At 37.1% G+C, this 20,398-nt stretch overlaps 1 protein-coding gene across 1 annotated transcript; it reads left to right on the top strand.

The window, feature by feature from the left end:
- Positions 1 to 5,593: 5,593 nt before the first annotated feature.
- On the top strand, positions 5,594 to 15,992 carry RBP3 (retinol binding protein 3). The gene is made up of 4 exons (XM_072423999.1): positions 5,594 to 8,654; positions 10,525 to 10,715; positions 13,302 to 13,444; positions 15,405 to 15,992. The coding sequence occupies exons 1-4, from the start codon at positions 5,655 to 5,657 to the stop codon at positions 15,731 to 15,733; spliced, it is 3,663 nt and encodes a 1,220-aa protein (XP_072280100.1). The 5' UTR covers positions 5,594 to 5,654; the 3' UTR covers positions 15,734 to 15,992.
- Positions 15,993 to 20,398: the final 4,406 nt, after the last annotated feature.

The raw sequence follows: 20,398 nt of genomic DNA, 5'->3' as shown, positions 1-20,398 counted from the left end.
CAGCTGAAATCTAATCGCCTTAATTGGCAGATTCGCGCCCCCTATTGCTCATTATTATTAAGGCAGGAATCCGGCTGGCAGTGAGGAGGCGAGTGTACGAGCGCACTCGACTCCGGAGCGCTGAAAACCGCGCTCGCTGGTCGTGCATACGTTCGCGCTTCCAGCGAGCGTGGATTTCATTGATGAATCAGGGCCATTGTATTAGACAGTAAGCTCTTCGGGGCAGGGTCCTCCCCTTCTCCTGTGTCACTGTCTGTATCTGTCTGTCATTTGCAACCCCAATTTAATGTACAGCGCTGTGTAATATGTTTGTGCTATATAAACCCTGTTTAATAATAATAATATTTATATTTAACTACTCAAAATGTTTTCAACTCAAAATGCATAAATGCTAAGATAAACTATTCTAAAGAGTTTAAAATAAAATTGTAGTTTTTGTAATAAATCCTTTTGGCTCTCTGGTTATGATAGTTTCTTGGACCCATTGTACTGGATTAGTTGTGGATATTGTTACTAACACATTTTGCTAATACATTCCAATGCCTCTAACATAATATTTTCAGGACTGCTGGTTCCATGGCAGGGATGGCCTTTTTTAAACTTTAAACTGTTAAATATATTTTCTATTTTCTGGTGCTGCATTATTCATCTGCTACTTCATCTGTATTACAAAGCAGGCTGTTAAAAAAAAGGTTTCCGCATTTCACTTGATGTGCATTAATGATTCATTTTAAATTGATAAACTATTCAAAAATAAACAGCAATTGAATTCAAGTTTTATCTGAGTACAACTGTTTTTCTAAAGAATTATTACATTTTTTTAACTGATTAACTGTAACTACAATGACCTGTTTTCTGTTTTATCTTTATTTATCACTGTTGAACAATGATTTCCTGTTGATAGTGGTGTCCAGGTAGTGATGTTTTAGCTTGGATAAATGCAGCTTTCTAAAAGTAATTCAGAATTTGGAGTAATTTCTATTTTGTTATTTCATTACATTTTATTTTAATAGACAACATTTATCCTTTTCTGCATCTGATGGACCTTGTATTATCTATCACTAGCCTCAGTATGATCCGGGCTAGTATATACGGGAGAAATACTAATGACTAACAGGTAGATTTTGTAAAAAAAAAAAGCCAACACTCATCTAACGTATACAGTCTTCAGCAATGCCTAAATTTTACAGCCAAAAATGTTGATGGACATCCTAAAACCCAATATTATGTATATACTGTATTGGACAGGAACACTAATCATTATAACTTTTAAACAATAGTATTTTTTTTATTTTTAATAGGAAATAAAGTTAGAGTTCATCTTATCAAGAAGAACTAACAAATAGCAATAGCTCCTGCTTCCCTTTGGCTGTGCAGCCTGAGATGTTCTTTATCTGCATCCCCTGCTCACAATCTGAGGCTGTGCACAGTCGAAGGGGATTTTAGGGACAGATTAATTCCTCACTCAATCCTGTGCTTTCATTGGCTGCTAGGGCGTTTATAGCCTTTTTGCTTGCATTACCCAGTGTCTGTTGTAGTGTTAAGCTAGGGTGACTTGCTGCTGGTGTGTGAATTTTTTAAATTCACTGTTGCTGACCTTGCCTGTTTCTGACCCTTTGAGTGTATGCCACCTGGACCGACCTTTTGACTGTGACTCTGACTCTGCTTTGTGTCTTGGTCTTGTATACCTTGTCTGGTGGACCGATTACTTGTGAATGACCTCTTGCTTTGTATCTTGTCTCTGCTGGAATCTTGGTACTGCATTATCCATTGGTTCCTGTCCTTTGTCAGCCCTTCCCCAGTGTGGTGGGAAAAGCAACCAGTCTCCCGAGGCTAAGCGGGGGCTTGCTATAGGTGAAGACTGCTGTGGTAAATTGGGGGACTGGTGTCTACTGAGTACTGTAGCTGGACCAGGGCCTTACACAAACACAGCAACAAAGGGGGGGGGGGGGAGAACTCCAAAATTAGTCTAAAACCAAAAAACAATGCGTCTTACTATAAAAACCTAATACTAATTTAAAAATGGAGAAGGAAAAATGTCTTTCATCTTCATCTAGATCTTAAACCAAATACGTTTCAAAGAATAATACAGCAGATTGGTAGAGAGAAGAAGGAGCCATGGAGTTGGTGGCAGGTGGTGGAGTATTTCAGACGCTGCTGATCTGCTTGGATTTTCACACACAATCACCTCTAGGGTTTATAATGAATGATCTGAAAAAAGGAAAAATCCTGTGAGCAGCAGCTCTCTAAGTGGAAATGCCTTGCTGATGCTAGAGGTCAGAAAATGGCCAGACTGGTTTATCTAATAGAAAGGCAACAGTATTTAAAAGAAAGACTAGTAACAACCAAGGTATGCAGAAGAGGCTCTCTAAATGGACAACACATCAAATTCTGAAGAAGATGACCTACAGGTGTGGGAGACCATACCAGGTGCCACTCCTGTCAGAAAAGAAAATGCCCTAAAGGATACAATTCACACAAGGTCATCAAAAATGGATAAAAAATGTTGCTCAGTCTAATCAACTGTGATCAACTGCGGCAGTGACATTTCAATATTAGGGTCAGAATTTACTGTCAACAATTTGAAAGCATTCATCCTGCATGGTATCAACAGTTTAGGCAGGTAGTGGTCATGTAATGATCTGGCAGATATTTTCATGGTATACCTTTGGGCCCTTTAGTACCAAATGAACATTGTTTACATACCACAGGCTACCTTAATTTTGTTGCTGACCATGTCCATCTCTTTATGGCTACATCCAGCAGGATAATGTCACAAAGCTCAAATCATCTTCCTGGTTTCCTAAACATGGCAATTAATTTACTGAATTCTAATGACCTTCACAGTTACCGGATCCTAATCCAGTAATTCACTTCATAGATGTGCAGCCAACAAATCGGTAGCAACTGCATGATGCTATGAGGAGCAAAGGGGTTCCAACCCAGTACTAGCTAGTATATCTAATAAAGTGTTATTATAAATAAATGTTGTCCTGTAGATTTACAACTTATTATTTGGGATCCAGGCCCGGAGTGTCCTGGAAGGAATGGGTGGGTCGGGCACTTCATCCTTTTTCCAGGCCAGATATTGAGGCTGGCTCTGAAGCACCTGGCCATTGATAAAAAAAGCACCTGTCTGAGTGCAGCTTGTGAGATGGGAGAAGGTCTCCTAAATTTGAGGGACACACAAAGTGAGCCAGGAGGAAAAATGTTGTGTTTTTCATGACATACTGTGGGTGACAACCCTGAGGGAAAAACCTTGGTATTTACGAATAAAAGTGGGTGCCCTAAAATTGAAACAAATGACTGAAGTACCTCTGCACGTTCTTTATTTTGCATAAAATATTTAATACATGACTAAAGATTCAAAAAGTTCTATGGTTTAACACAGAACTTAAGTATATGTGACTGGTTGATACAATCTGACATAGTGTTTTATGGGCCTGCTGTTAAACACCTCACACAAGTCATTATTTATAAGCACAATACTGCAAGCAATGTTTACAATGAGGACCAGGGACAAACATTGGTATGTAGTAGGCTGTTATGTGTACACTTCCTAAAATGTGCCTTTGTTTATTCTGGAAACTTGAATAAACAGAAAATTTAAAAGAAAAAAGATTTCTGTATCCTCCATATATTTGTACAGTGGTCATTATTGAAGGACATTGTTAATACAGATTTATTTTTTCAATTGTTAGCTATTTTATGTTAAAGGAGACGTTTTAAAAAAGTTCCCCAAGACTTTTCTTGGACTTATCTGTTATAACATTTATTAGAGAAAAACAGGAAATTGTGTAGGCAGCATGAGAGTTTTCTTTAAAGTTGGATGGCAGCCAGGGAGTTGATTGTAATTCACAGTTTTGCACTTCTCTCTGATCCAGAAATTAGATTCTTGTTTTGCTATTCTGTAAAAATGAATACATTTTATGTGTTTAGGAATACACATTGAATATATGGAATAATATTTGCCTAATGCACTCCCTTTCTTTTTCTGCATGTGCACACAAAACCCATGAATTTTCAGCAGATCTGAAGACAGGATTACTGGACATAACTGATCAGCTTTGTGTGTTGACAAGTTGAAAAGTTCATACTCTGCGTTAACCCAAGTCTTAATTCTATTGGGCAGGAGCAATGGTGTCAGCTGTGACCTCAGGTAACATCAGGATAAAGCAAGCAAATCCTAATTACTTGAATTAAACATGATTAGTAGCTTCAAACATTCAAGTATATATTTATATTTGCAGTGCACTTTTATGCCTACTTACTGATACAAAAATAAAGCAAATAGAAAATTCTAAGACAAAGCAGGTACATTTAAAGACTTTATTACCTGTACCAGGATACATTTATATACCTTTATGCTATAGTCTTCAACCACTGAATCACATGGGTAACAATTACAGCTCCTAAGGCAAAAAAGGATTTTTTTTTATTAGGTGTAATGTTCTATTACAAGTTGGTTCATATAAAATAAACTTATCTGGGTGGATTTTTTGTGGGGAGAAAGATTTTCCAACAGCTGATATTTTGTCTAGAATAGTATACTGCCAAGTATCAGTAATAGTTTTTACACTTAAAAAAGTAATAACGTATAAGGATATGCTAACCGGATTGATGTGAACTGCCCTATTTCTTTACCAATTAAAAATGTCTTTATAGGCAGCCCTGTTAGTCATCAAAAGAAACCATATTAAAATTCACCTAAAGACTTAAGCTTTTTATAAATGTATGCTTATATGAGAAAATCCAGTTTACCAACTGTTTCAGGAACAGGAATAGGAATTGAGGAAATCTCCCTAAAATGAGATCATGGGCTCTGCAATTACGTATAAATCATATTGACTAGGATGGCTCTTTTATTACATGTTTTGGGTACATTTTAACAGAATGTGTAAAATAGGATAGAAAATGTCTGTTCACCACCCGTTGGTTGTCAAAGCTGTAAAATTTGTCCATCACTTTTAAAAGGTTTATCTCCACAGCAAGGACACAAAAAGTATTAAAAAATCATTTTGGCTGTTTCCTACTCTATTCAAAAGGGTAAAATCATTTTAGTTTTCTTTATACCTCTAAAAATGGTTTCCATTATATACATATTACACAGCAGAGCTTCTTGAGGTATTTCCATTTTTTTAATCACAGTTTCATTCTGTTAGATATCTGAAAGATAAGATGTTTCATTTCAGGGTGGAGTCAAACATAAAATTCCTTTTGCCCCAATAGCTCTTAAATTGTACAGATGTATCCTAATATTATAGAACAATTTATTTAAAATTACCCACAGCTGTTGCAAGCTTTTTGGTCATGGTCAGTGCAGTGTATAAGAAACCCTGGCTTCTATGGAGTAATATTACTGTTTTTTACATGTCACCCTATTGCTAGTTATATATAAATGAAGCTGCAAACCTAATAAGTTTGTGGACTAATCATTCCAAAAATTGTAGTTAAAACAAATAATGGGAACAGATGCTCACAGTATGGGCAGTCTGGTGTTTTCCCAGAAATATCCTTGAGCTGATGATTATAGTTTCATTAATGTGATTAAAGGTTTAGCAGAGATAAAAGAGAATTGTCTGTTCCGTGCCCTGCATTTAATTCTTCATTTTCAGGAGCAGTGGACAGAAGAAATTCAGCTGCTCAGAAACAACATGCATAACTGCTACCCGACTTTGGTCTTTCTACTACTCTTTTATAATGGCTGTTCTAACCCTGTTTTTCAACCATCCTTGGTGCTGGATTTGGCCAAAGTACTCCTGGACAATTACTGCTTTCCTGAGAACCTGGTGGGAATGCAAGAGACCATAGAGCAGGCAATTAAGAGTGGTGAGATTCTTCATGTTTCTGATCCATTAACCTTAGCTAGTGTTTTCACAGCTGGGGTACAAAGTTCACTCAATGATCCTCGTCTGATAGTATCTTATGAACCATCTGTCATCGTGAAGGAAGAGACAGAAACCATCCTAACAACTGAACAGCTGCAGTTTCTTGTGGATCATTCCATTAAGTATGAGGTTCTACCTGGAAACATTGGCTATCTTCGTATTGACTATATAATTGGCCAAGATGTTGTTCAACAAATTGGTCCCTCTCTTGTGAAGAACATATGGGGCAAACTTATGCCAAGTTCTGCTCTGATTTTAGATCTGAGGCACAGTACTCAGGGTAAGATTTCTGGCATTCCATTTGTCGTGTCCTACTTGACTGAAGATCAACCTGTAGTCCACATTGACTCCATATACAACCGCCCTACCAACACCACCACAGTGTTAAGGACACTCCCGGCTTTGATAGGTGAGCGATACAGCAAAGACAAAGATGTGATAGTATTAACAAGTAGGTTTACCAAAGGTGTTGCAGAGGATGCTGCCTACATTCTTAAACACATGAACAGGGCAATAATTGTTGGAGAAAGAACAGCAGGTGGATCTTTAGACATACAGAAAATTAGAATTGGACAATCAGATTTTTACATTACTGTTCCTGTATCCCGATCAATAAGTCCACTGACTGGACAGAGTTGGGAAGTAGCTGGTGTTTTTCCTTGTGTTGTTGTGAATTCAGAGGATGCACTCAATAAAGCTTTAGCCATCTTGCATGTTCGTTCCAAAATTCCAAGTGTGCTACATCAGCTCAGTGACATCTTAGGAAACCTGTATGCATTCTTTGAACGCATACCAACATTGGTAAAGCATCTTTCAAACCTTGACTATGTCTCAGTCATTTCTGAAGAAGATCTTGCAGTAAAGTTGAATTATGAACTTCAGTCTGTGACAGAGGACCCCAGACTAATTGTAAGGGGCAAATCTGATACTCCAGTGCTGCCAGAAGCATTCCCATCTGCACAGAACTTACCAGAAGATGAAAATATTCTTCAAGCTTTAGTCAACAGTGTTTTTCAAGTGAATATTCTCCCTGGGAATATAGGGTACTTACGATTTGATGAGTTTGCTGATATCACTGTTCTTGGCAAATTAGGACCTTACATTGTTGACAAAGTTTGGGATCCAATCACAAGCACAGAAAACCTCATTATAGACTTGCGTTATAATACTGGTGGTCCTTCTACGGCCGTTCCCTTACTTTTGTCTTATTTTCATGAGCCAGAGTCCAGGGTCCGTCTCTTTACCATGTATGACCGACTATCAAACTCTACAAAGGAGTTTTATAGTTTACCTGATCTTATAGGAAAACGATATGGTGCTAAAAGAGGGGTCTATGTACTTACCAGTCACAGAACTGCTACAGCTGCAGAAGAATTTGCCTATCTTATGCAATCATTGAGCAGAGCCACAATCATTGGGGAAATCACATCTGGGACCCTAATGCACTCACGGTCATTAAAACTTCAAGACACACAGTTGACTGTCACAGTACCTGTGATCAACTTTATAGATAATAATGGTGAGTGTTGGCTTGGAGGGGGAGTAGTTCCAGATGCTATTGTTCTAGCCGAAGAAGCCTTGGAAAAAGCCAAGGAAATAATAATTTTTCACCCGAAAGTATCTGTTTTGGTAGAAGGCACTGGACTGCTCTTAGAGGTCCATTATGCCATTCCAGAAGTAGCTAAAAAAGTCAGTAATGCCCTTCAGAGTAAGTGGTCTGAGGGTGGATACAGATCTGTCGTGGATCTAGAATCATTGGCTTCTCAACTTACTTCAGACATTCAGGAAATCTCTGGAGACCATCGACTTCATGTATTTTACAGTGACATAGAACCAGAAGTCTTGGAAGATAAACCTCCAAAAATCCCTTCACCAGAAGAACTTACCTACATTATTGATGCTTTATTCAAGATTGAGGTTTTGCCAGGAAATGTAGGATATCTGAGATTTGACATGATGGCTGATGCAGAAATAATAAAAGCTATTGGACCCCAACTAGTTAGTCTTGTCTGGAATAAGTTGGTTGACACCAGTACCCTAATTATTGACATGAGATACAACACTGGTGGTTATTCTACTGCCATACCCATTTTTTGTTCATATTTTTTTGATCCTGAGCCACTACAACACCTTTACACTGTTTATGACCGCAGCACCTCCACTGGTACAGAAATTTGGACACTTCCAGAAGTAGCTGGCCAAAGGTATGGTTCTTCTAAAGACATTTATGTACTCACAAGCCACATGACTGGTTCAGCAGCTGAAGCTTTCACAAGGTCAATGAAGGATCTCAACCGAGCCACTATTATTGGTGAGCCCACAAGTGGGGTGTCATTGTCTGTTGGTATATACAAAGTTGGGGAAAGTCAGCTTTATGCCTCAATTCCTAATCAAGTGGTGATTAGCTCTGTGACTGGCAAAGTGTGGAGTGTATCAGGGGTAGAACCTCATGTAGTCATTCAAGCTAATGAGGCCATGAATGTTGCTCAACACATAATTACCTTGCGCTCTAAAGTTCCATTCATTATCCAGACTGCTGGAAAACTAGTGGCTGATAACTATGCCTTTGAAGATAAAGGAGCAGAAGTGGCTTCAAAACTTCTTTCCATGGTGGACAAAAAGGACTACGGAACAATAAAGTCTGAAATGGAACTGGCGGAAAAACTCAACAACGATCTTAAGACTCTGTCAGGAGATGTTCACCTCAAAGCAGTCTACATACCTGAAAACTCAAAGGATCGCATACCAGGGGTTGTACCAATGCAGGTAATAAAAAATAATGTTTACATGATATGTCTCCAGAATGTCTAGGAAAGTAGGGTGTCTTGTGGGAACAAGTGAAAAAATTAACCACTTCTGCTTTCAATTTATGGAAAAATGACATGCTTTTTAATTGCTTTTGATTGGGACATTTTCATATAGGTCCTCCTGACCCCACTATACTTTTGGTAACAGTATTATTATTTGAATAACCATGTCCTTTTACATTTTCTCTTTTTGGAGATTTTACCACAGGTCCCCTTGACCCCCCAAGCAAAGTTGGTGACAGTACCATGTTTAAAGGCTCTGAAATTAACTCACAAAGCCAGCAATGTAAATTCACTGCATGGGGAAGATTAGGCCAATTGTTGCAAACATTTTTTGCAAACATTTCACAAAAATCACCTATTCTTCTCTCATCTCATCTTACATACACAGGACGAGAGAACATCAGATTTGTAGTCGCGCTGCTACACAACTGTTAACCAAGGCGGAGACCTTTTTTTCTATACCTTGTTTGCAGCATAGTGGTTGTTCCAAAATAACAGGTTCTCTTTCTTGACGTGCTGAAAAGAAAACAAATGAATTAATGCTTTGATTTTTGTGTTTATGTTCCTTTTTTTCTTAGTTCTTATATTGTCGATAGCATATAGTTATTTTAAAGTTTCTCATTTTAAGTAGAACAAATATGGGTTAAGATCTTTACCATTATATTCTTGCCATTTGTTCCCTAGTCGTGATATTTCTTCTCACCTTTGGTCCTGCAGGCAAATCAGGCAATGAGAGAAAAAATACAAAATGAGAGTTTGAAAACAGAACAAGTGACCCATTTGATGATTTACCCTCAAACTCCTGTTCTGGTGACATCTGTAAACTGCTGAATTTGGTCTCAGTGACTTTAGTTACCAAAACAAATTGTGAGAATGAGCCTAACTAGTGGTAAATTTAAGGGAATACTTATTCTCTACTTGTTCTCTTTTCCTGATGCCCTATAAGTGCTTAACAACTCATTTATGTGTTCCTTTATATACAGTCCTGAGTACATTGTGTAATAATGAATACAATGGGCTGTAAATCATATCCTATCACTTAGCAATAACGGATAAATAATAAATCCCAATTGATTCCTTTACTTTTTGTACTCCATTTTGTACTTCATTGGAATAGAACTAGTTAAGGGATTGCAGGCTATTTTACCAGTACACTTCTCGGAAGGAAAGGAATAAAGGGGGTTATCATTGCTGATGTTTTTATTTTTTTAAATACAGTCAAAATCTTGAGCTTAGAGCTGCATGCTCTCCTCTGCAGATATGTTTAACCTTTAAAAATGGCCCCGTCCTCTTACCATAAGGACAATTGCAAGGGCACTTTAGACAAAATAGCAAAACTCATTAGTGGTTGGCTGATTTTGGTTTGTACATTTTTTGCTTAAAAAGAAATTGAAAAGGAAAAAATTGAACTGAAGGATGAAAATAAAGCAGGTAGAGGGTAAAATACCGATCACCATGATTGTCCTTAGTCTTTCTGCCGCTGATTGTTTCCCCATTTCCAACTCACCTTGTTCTGCACTGTAGATATATATGGAGGCAGCCATCTTGGTAGAGGCAGGACTTAGATTCCTCATGTCAGAGCAAGGAGAACAGTGAATAGCACCAAATCCTAATCAAGTCTTTTGGAGGCCAGGTGACAGATGCAGCAGTGCCCCAATTGCCATTTGCCTCATTTTAGAGCTAACTTCCTGCTCTTCCTTGTGCAATGTGATCCTAATGCGAAATAGTCCAAGTGGAATATAATGGTGCTCATTGACAAAGAAGTATATTGAAGTAATTATTGTGGGATTCTTTTTGATCTTTTAGAAGTTTTTCCTTTTTTTCAGATCCCATCTCCTGATATGTTTGAAGACCTTATCAAGTTTTCCTTCCACACGGATGTATATGAAAATAATATTGGTTACATGAGATTTGATATGTTTGCTGACTGTGAACTCCTGAAACAAGTGTCAAATCTTCTTGTGGAACATGTGTGGAAGAAGATTGTTAACACTGATGCCTTAATTATCGACATGCGGTGAGCAGAGAAATAGTTGCACAGGTTTGGAAAAAAAACTCTATTGCGTTCATCCAAAAATTTAAGCCAGACTCAAAGAACTAAACTTTAAAAACCAAAATTGTGAGCAGGCAGATCTTGCAAAAGGCCATGCTATGTGTCTAATCATTTCATACCATGCCCATAGGCCATTGTGGTGCATTTGAATTTTTGTTGATACTATACATATTTTAAATGAGCATATTCATTTTGTATAGAAAATATTGAAAAAAATCATCATTAGAGTAGCAATGTGGTGATGTGGTCAATTACATTTTGAAAACCCTAGTTGGACCAGTAGGAAAACAGTCCATAGATTGCTCCTATGACTGGTTTCCTTAAAAACATATCAGGAAAAATTCATTTCCAATGTTTGTTTGTAATACCTCATGTAGAAATGTGGAAACACAAAGGGTTTATAAATATCACTGTCATGCACGGAGAGACAGGACCACTAGGGGACGCTACAGCTTGCATGGAATTGATGTGAGCACTGAGAAGGGCCAAAGCGCAGAGTCTAAGCAGTAACCAGGTTTCTCCAGAGCCTCTGATGGTGAGGATGTTGCACCGCTGGTTACTGCCAGGTTTGCCCACCAAGGTGGGCAAAACACGGTACTTAATTTAACAAAGCAGAAGGATAGTTAAGGAAGGCGGAGGTCGAGGCAGGCAGCAAGAAAGAGAGGTCAGGTCACACGCCAGGGGTCAATTGCCAGGAATTCAGGAGAAACTGGTGACACAGGGGCCACTGCAGGCACAGGGAATACAGGAAACACAGAAAGCAACAGGAGGCACAGGTGACACAGGGATATCCACAGACAGACAGGAACACTTGAACAGTGTAAAATGACACGTGGCACAAACATCCAGTGTGTGAGCTTACTAAATAGCCAGGGATGATTAAGAGGCTATTTCCTGATTGGCTGGCGAAGCTGATAAAGCTTGCTAGCGCAGGCACGCCCAGAGTCAGAATTGACTGTATGCGCAGGTAAGTGGGACAATCACAGAAGATTTATAAAACTTTCACCCAGGATTCAAACATTTTTCTGACCAGATTGCAGCTGCTTTACTAAAACAAAAGCTACAGATAAAAATAATAATAGTAAAAACGAACTGCAGAAAAACTACAGATTTTATCCACAATACTGTATATATATATATATATATATATATATATATATATATAATAACATAGTAGGTCATGTTGAAAAAAGACCTAAGTTCATCAAGTTCAACCACTAGGGAAATAAACATATCCCAGATATAAAACCCTATAAGACATATTTGGTCCAGAGGACGGCAAAAAAACCCTGGTACAATTTGCTTCAACAGGGGAAAAAAATTCCCTCCTGATTCCATGATGTAACCAGATATTCCCTGGATCAACAATTTTTACTTTAAAGCCTTAATACCCAGTTATATTCCGTGCTTTTAGAAAAACATCCAGCATTTTCTTAAAGCAATCTATAGTAGTTGCTGAAACTACTTCCTGAGGGAGCCGATTCCACATTTTTACAGACCTTACAGTGAAGAATCCCTTCCTTATCTGGAGCTTAAACTTCTTTTCCTCCAGACGCAAAGACTGCCCTATTGTTCTTTGTAGTGATCATAGTTGGTCATATATATATATATATATATATATATATATGTGGTCAGAATCTAATTTTCCAAGTGGTAAAATGGTATTGCTGGGACTGGCATCCTATTTATTTTGTGTAAGGGGGATAGGAGAACCTGGGAAAGTTCTATATATTATCATGTAATAACAGCAAGGTAATCAGCTGAGTGCAGACAAAGTCATTCTTGACTTTTGCCCAATAAAGTAGAACTAGATAATAAAACTAGATAATGGATACTAATGTATTTCACACCATTGGCTACTCTAAATAACAAAATAATTACTAAATATTTTCATAAATAATGATGAAATTAAATATAATAATATCCATGATCAAAAAGAAAATATGAACAGTACTGTAGTGTTCCTTTACATTGTGGTTAGTGGATAAATGCCTATTTGTGGTGATAACCAGTAAAACAATGCCTCCCTTTGTCAGTGGTTAGTAAAGTGTCCTATTTACATCTGTGGTCAGTGCTGAAGGGTTTCTTTAGATTGGTGGTCAACAGGAGAAAGAACCCTAAAACTGTGGAACTCTAGAAAAACGGAACCTATACATAGTTGGTCAGTTTTTTTGTTTTTAATATATTGATGATCAGTGGAAAAATGATCTTTAGAGCAGTGGTCAGTAGAGAAAAATACCTCTTACAATGGTGGTCAATATAATCCCCCATCCCTACCCTTTTTGGATAAAAAATGCATCTGTTTGAATATAATATAAATTTTTCAAGGACTTTACAACCACCCTTTACAATTTTGTGCCACACTCTTCATGACATTATCATTGTAATCAAGTATGCATGACACCAGATATAGAATTGGAAGTATGTGAAAAATACAGCCTTGAATGGAAATACCAGGAATCTGGTGATCACAGATCTCAATATACTCTACCATAAAATTAGTTAAAATGACTTTAGAAAGAAAGTCAATTAACTTTTTCTTGCTTATAGATTTAACATAGGAGGTCCTACAAACTCTATTCCAGCACTCTGCTCCTACTTCTTTGATGAAGGGACTCCTGTTCTCCTTGATAAAGTCTACAGCCGGACTGCCAATGCCATTACAGACGTATGGACCTTACCTCAGCTTGCAGGTATGATGCAGAATTTGTAACCCTATAGTGAATGTAAAGACAAATGTTTTCTGATGATAAAAAAAGAAAGTAAAGAAGAAAGGTTAGAATCTTGTATTGCTTGTATTGCTGTCAGTGCCCCAACTGGGATAGATATACACTTATTATGAGATACTAGTAGCCGATGTTTTCAGTGCAGAAAATGATTAAAATTTGTGTTACATAAACACACGTAAAGGTTCTGATGACATCCATATTAGAAATAACATCCCTTTTTCCTTTGTTGTTCATTAGAATGTTACCCAATTAAGTCCCATTTGCTAATATTCTGTCATACTTACTTGCAGTATTTTAATTGACATGTCTGTTCTGCTAGGTAAACACATTATATTCTGATTGCAGAGTTTACTAATATTAAGTTTAAATTTGCAAAAAAAAAAATTAAATCAAAATGTAAGAAATACCTAATTGTAAGGAGTGCCTAATGTGTAATATAAATACACATATAAATAGGTACATAAAAATGTACAGAGCACACTACCCCTGCTAATTTCTGAAAATGCCAACTTTTTGAGTCTCATGATAATTTAATGCCTTGTACTTTCTGACTCACTAACCAGGAATATGTATGCATACTGAGAGCTCTAAAATTCCTGTTCTGCATGCCTATTCTGGGTCAATTATTCATAAAGGAATGAAACCAGGGACATATATTTATTATTTTACTAAATATAGATATACACAATTTTCAATGCATTTAATTTGCAAATACAAAAGTCATCCTGAAAGATACAAGCATAAACAGATAGAGCAAAGTTATATTTTTTATTGAGTCAGAATTGCTGGCTAAGAAACTAGTATCTCCAGAAGAGAATGTTGCCAGCGGCCGCATTAACCATATGTTCAGGTTCAGGTTTCCATTAATCAGGATATTAAAGAGTGGATAAGGTGTAGCAATAGGGCCTGATTTATGAAAGGTTTGCTGAATCACTCAGGTACTCCCATGATAGTCTATATTCTTCAGTCTTGTAGTGCTTTGATAAAACAAGCCCATAGTGTTTACAAAGTACTAGCAGAAAGCAAAGTTTTTTTGTGCAAAACAAATATGGCAACTCCCAAGCACAAAATCCTCTTGTAGCTTTCTAATCTTTTAGCACCGGGAAACCAGTGAGCTTCTATCAACATGCAGATTTAAGATCTAGGCATGGACAGGGTGGAAAAAGACCCCTCCCAACTTTTTCCTCATCAGCTACAGGGCTCCTAATAATGGCTTTTCCAAAACCTTTATGTCTGATAGAACTCTTACTTTCTTGAAGCCTAATACATAAAATGTCTCAGTCACCTATGACCTTTCCAGCCATGCCATGGGACACCCTTTCACAACACTGCTGGCACCAGGGTACCAAACAAGTACTTTAAAGTTTCTCTTATGATTGGCCCTTCTCCAAAATATATATGTATAGTGTATAAGCCAACAATAGACATATTTACCAGTAATAGTGACAGACATATTCACCAGTTCCAGGTACCCCACCTACAAGGGCAACAAGATGGCAGGTAAAACTGGGTTCAAATTCTGGAAATACCAGACTAAGGTTCCTAGCTATGGATATAATTATATGCCTTGCATGAATACTGATTTACTTGTTATGTACTCTGATGTACGCATAAATAAAGTTCTAATTTATAATAAAATGATTTGCCATAAAGCAGGATATTTGGAATAGAGTAAAAAAAAGGAATAGAGCTGATTACAGATCAAGAGCTCATTATCAACCAAGTAGCAGACACTGCTACGAATCTGAGAAATACTTACAAGCATAATACACATGATACATACGCATGTACAACATATTTTCACAAATTTTAATATGAAAGAAAAGGAAATTAAACATGTTGCTAAAATTGCAGTAAAACACAAATAGGTGAATCTTCTTATCTTTTTATCACAAATGCAAATTTCTCTGTACATCTTGCGCAGGTACAACATTTGGGACCAAAAAGCCTCTTGTCATAATAACCAGTTCAGTGACAGAGGGTGCTGCTGAAGAATTTGTTTACATCATGAAGAGATTAGGACGGGCATATGTGATTGGAGAAAAGACGAATGGAGGGTGTCATCCTCCCCAGACCTACCATGTGGATGATACTAATCTGTACCTCACCATCCCCACATCTCGATCCGCCACCGAAGACCCTGCTACAACCTGGGAAGGCAGAGGGTTATTGCCCGATTTACAGGTTCCATCTGAAACCGCTCTTCAAAAAGCCAAGGAGGTCCTGGCTGCTCAATTGCAAGGGAAAAGATAGGACGGGTCTTACATATTGACAGAGTTGTGCTTATTTAGTAAAACAATTACAAAATCCGGTACACTACTATAACCCACTCACAAATTTGTTGCTATGAGTTTTTGCACTAATATATGTTCCTCAACTTTGCTTGTTTGTGCTGCTTTGCTGAATAAATCAATACGTGTCTAAGGTTTTCACCAAAACTAGTAAAAAAGTATATGCATTAGAGCAAATAGGTTATTCCTATTACAGGTCATATGCATGATGATTTAGAAATCAAAAAAGCTTGAAAATCCAAAAAGAAATCCAAAAGCTTGAAAACCTAGTTCATTACAGCTTTCAGATCATTCAACTATAAGTTGGCCTTTAATTCCTGATCTGTGGCTAGTGGGTGTGATATTTTAAAGGTAGATTAATTACATGTTTCAGTTTAAATTTATTGAGTGTGGTAGTGGTAGAAACATTTGATTCTTTGTAATATCTAAGTTCTGGTAAATTAGCTTCTTCAGTTCAATATCTCTTTTCTGTATGGTCTGTTTAGCAAGTTCCGAGAATGAAAAGATTGTATGAATGAGCACACTTCTGAGGCTTTTTATAGAGAAACATTTTTTTTTCAAATAAAATAATGTTTCCAAAAATGCATGTTTGTATGTTTGTACTTGCCACTAAATTTTTATTGAAAAACATCATAAAAAATGTTAATATTAAAAGAGTTAATATTTTGAGCCCCACTGAACTCAAAAAAGGCAGATCTCAATTTTGGAGCCTCAGCTGTCAGGGATATATCCCTTCTGCAATGAGTCAATGAGCCAATCACAAAACATTCTATTGGAAGGTTGAATGTAGGGCAAGAACTTGTCGGCCATGTTGAACCAGTCGGAGCTGGCCATTAAAATCTGTTTCATTCATGCAGCAATAATCAGATTTCCCCCAGGGGATGTTCTTCAAAAGCTTAATGATCCATACAATACATACATACCCCATACAATAAAATGACACCCATACAATAAAATGAAACGTAGCCCTATCTATGTCATTAACAAAAAAAGTAATACATGGAATGATCAAATATCAGGCAACTGATAACCTAAGAACTTATATAACCACTTCTATGGGTTACTATCATTACCACCAAGTAAAGACGGGCGTGGTCCCGTACCTACATCATCTCGTATTGATGGGCCGGGACTCAAAAACACGTGGGACGCCCCATCCTTTGGTGCAGCTTTTTTAGGAACCAGAGCGGCAGCTGGACTAGACACAGGTTTAAGGTAAGGAGATTTTTCTTACTTGTTTGGAGCCTAGTACCTATAGGGCTTTGGAGGAAAAGTCATACATTGATCCTTGTACTGACCACAGTACAAACCCAGCCTTATTGATAAAGAAGGAAAGCAATAGCCAACTTGTAAAAATCCGAATATCAAGTATGCATATTGAATGTAATGTTGAATGAATGTAATAATAACAAGTTTGGACACACTAATAGCATTTGAGATGCTTATTACTTAATAGTATATTGTTCTTTTGGATAGGAACACACTGAAGGGGGGATATAGATACAGACTATATGTTCCCATAAAGAAAACTATTAATAATAATTTAATACATTTTAAATACATTTTATCTTATATACAATAGACAAATAAAATTCTTATAATCTAAAATTGATCAGTAAAAAACATAAATGGTATAGGTGCACCTGCTCACAAAGTTTATGATAATCGTGGACCTGTGTCTTGCCGCACTGTCTGCTCCCTCTGTGAATTCGCACATGATTTATAAGGAGGAGGTATCCACCTTGAGTGGTTTCTGATAGTTTCAACTAAGTAAGTGTTGCCAGACAATTTATTACAGCAAAAACATTGTTATTACTCATTTTTTGTAAATATAATTTGTGACTTATCATATCAAAAGGTCTAAACATTGTTTCCAGAACAAGCAGATTTATTCGCGAAATGCGGCGCAAATATCCTATTTCTGTGAGACTATGTGAAAACATCATATTTGTATAACATTATGTACTTATGATTTATTTTTTTAAAATATCACTACAAATGAGCTATGCTTTAAAATGTTACTACTTTAGTTGTAGAAATAAAAGTTAAGTTTTGTTTTACTTTAGTGCCTATTTTGGTCTACAGTGGATATAATGTCAATGGCAATTGGAATGTGGCACTTTTTTAAAAGTTATATCTGAATACACTATTACAATCTGACCGCTGCAAATTCTGATTGAAAGCATGTATATACACATATATATATATATATATATATATATATATATATAGATACACAAAGTGCCATTATTTTGTGAGTGCTAAGAAGTGCAATGACAGGTTCCAAAGGGTAGTTTGTAAGTTCTATTGCCCTTTGTGTTGCTAATTTCGATGAATATTAAAAAGAAGACTCATTCTGCCACCTATTGGACAGTTTTTAAATAAACACTACAGTCACAATAGTAAATGCTAAATCTTCAAAATAAACAATAAATCTTGCCAAATAGACATGCATACGATTCGAAAAACAAACCCCATTATTACAAGTGTATTGTCTTTTTGTAATGCAGCTAAAAATGTGTAAAATGTGTAAAAATCTAAATGTTACTAAGTGTTAGGCTCTTGCAATTCCATATACAAATTAGTCAGGTTGATAGATAAAGGATCAGTACTCAAAATAAAACAGTATTGTTTAAATACTGACCTAAATACCTAAATAATAATGTAAAAAAATTCACCCATGTTATTTTTTAAACATATATTTAAAAGTGAAAAAAATTAATCACATGGGCTCAGTCTGAATATCTTCCGTCCTCTTAAAGTATTTTATACTTTTATTAAAGTTATGATGCGTCATTTGCTTTTAAATAATCTTTTGTGCATTATTGTTACCTACCAACAGATGGTGCTGTATCCTCTTGTAAATTTTGTTACAACTGTAATATCTCAAACTGCAAAAGTTTGTTATACATCATATATGTCATATGGTATACGCCATATAGTGCATTAAAGTGAATTTTTATTCAAAATACACAGTCTGGTTAACTATTGCAACCCAAACATTACCCACTGGAGCTACTGATGAAATTCTGCCCTTACCAAAAAAATGCTAATAGATTACCAATGAGAAAAATATATTGGTAGAATTTTCAAAAATACCAAAAAAACAGGATGGATTAAGAAATAACATAGGTAACATGCACATAACTTCCTCCTATTGTCTATACAGCTTAGCACATCTCCAGATCTTATGTATACCCCCCACCCCATATAAATTAAAGACAAAAATTACCAGTTTTGGATAATTTCTTATGGAATCAAATATGCATGATAAATCCAAAACAAACATTGAGTGTGATTCACAAAGACTATCAGGATCTCTTTCAAATACATTAACTAAACTGGTCAACAAACATTTTCTTGCCAAACAGATTAAAGTCATTTTATGTTACGTTTGATGCACAGATTCCAAATATGGTATTGGTTTTGCTAGGTTGGCTCTAATTTTTGGAAAAATGACCTCAATAATAACCTTATAGAAAACTAATAAAACATGAAAATTAGGCAAAATTAAACAACATATGCCTATGTATACAAAATTACATTTTTGAAATACTTAATGTCAATATATTCTATATTCAGTATATTTACAGAACTAATCACAAATAAGTCTGAAAAACTCTGTGTAAGGAACTTACCTGTCCAGCCAGCCTGCCGCATACCTGGGGATCACAGCCGAGGCTGCTGCCCTGCTCGCAGCGTGTCTCTCCCTGCAGGCAGAGGGATCCGTTCTAGCCAAACTACTGTTAAGCCAGGCGGCATCCCCAGCATATCTATGGACGTGATTACACAAAGCCCTGTTCTCGGCACTCCTGTGGATGTGCAAAGTAGGGCACGTCCCAGGGGTGCTGTGGGAAGAGGTGCGCGCGCTACCACATGTGTCTCTTGTACCCCCCGAGGGCGTGGCACTCGGCTGCCTCGCCGCGGGGCAGGACATAGTTTGAATTCCCTGTCCCCCAAGGGGATTCAGTTACCCTCCAATCAAATGGCGCCAGGTGGCGCAAGGTCATTGGGCACTCTGGCCATTTAAGGAGAACCTGTCCTGTACACCATTGCCCGCTATAAGCCTCTGTGTGTACAGTGTGCTTGGGTGCGTTCTCTGTGTCGGTTTCTATTAACCTGTTTTGCCATTACCATAGCGACCTGGTCTGATACCTGACTCTGCTTGAACTCCGCCTGCCCTGACCTTGGATTGTTCCTGACCTGTCTCTGCTTTACCCCTCAGTGGCACGCTTATTGGACTAATCATCTGTGATTGACCCTGTCTTGTTTTATGGCTACCAATAAAGCTTGACAAAGGATTCCTGGAGTTGGTTGTGTGCCTAGGTGCATTACACTCTGTTTGTATGATTTCCTTTTATGCTGATGATCAGGACAATCACGTTAAAGGCTCCAGCAATAGTCTGCCATCATGTGTCTATCCCATCTGTCCTGATACCTTTCTTCCATCACCTTTATATCTTGATGGAACCTCTCCCCTTGTTCCTCACTGAAATCCCCAAGATTTCCTTGAAATTATTGTATATAGTTATGGAGTGGTATACCTTTATGCTCATAGTAGCACCCAACATTTTTAAAGTTTAAGAACAAGTTTTGTACCAGTTCGTCATAATTTTGTGCTTTATGT

This window comes from Pyxicephalus adspersus, chromosome 10 (genome assembly GCF_032062135.1).
Source record: "Pyxicephalus adspersus chromosome 10, UCB_Pads_2.0, whole genome shotgun sequence".
Classification (NCBI taxonomy): domain Eukaryota; kingdom Metazoa; phylum Chordata; class Amphibia; order Anura; family Pyxicephalidae; genus Pyxicephalus; species Pyxicephalus adspersus.
This window is presented reverse-complemented; position numbering and strand designations above follow the sequence as displayed.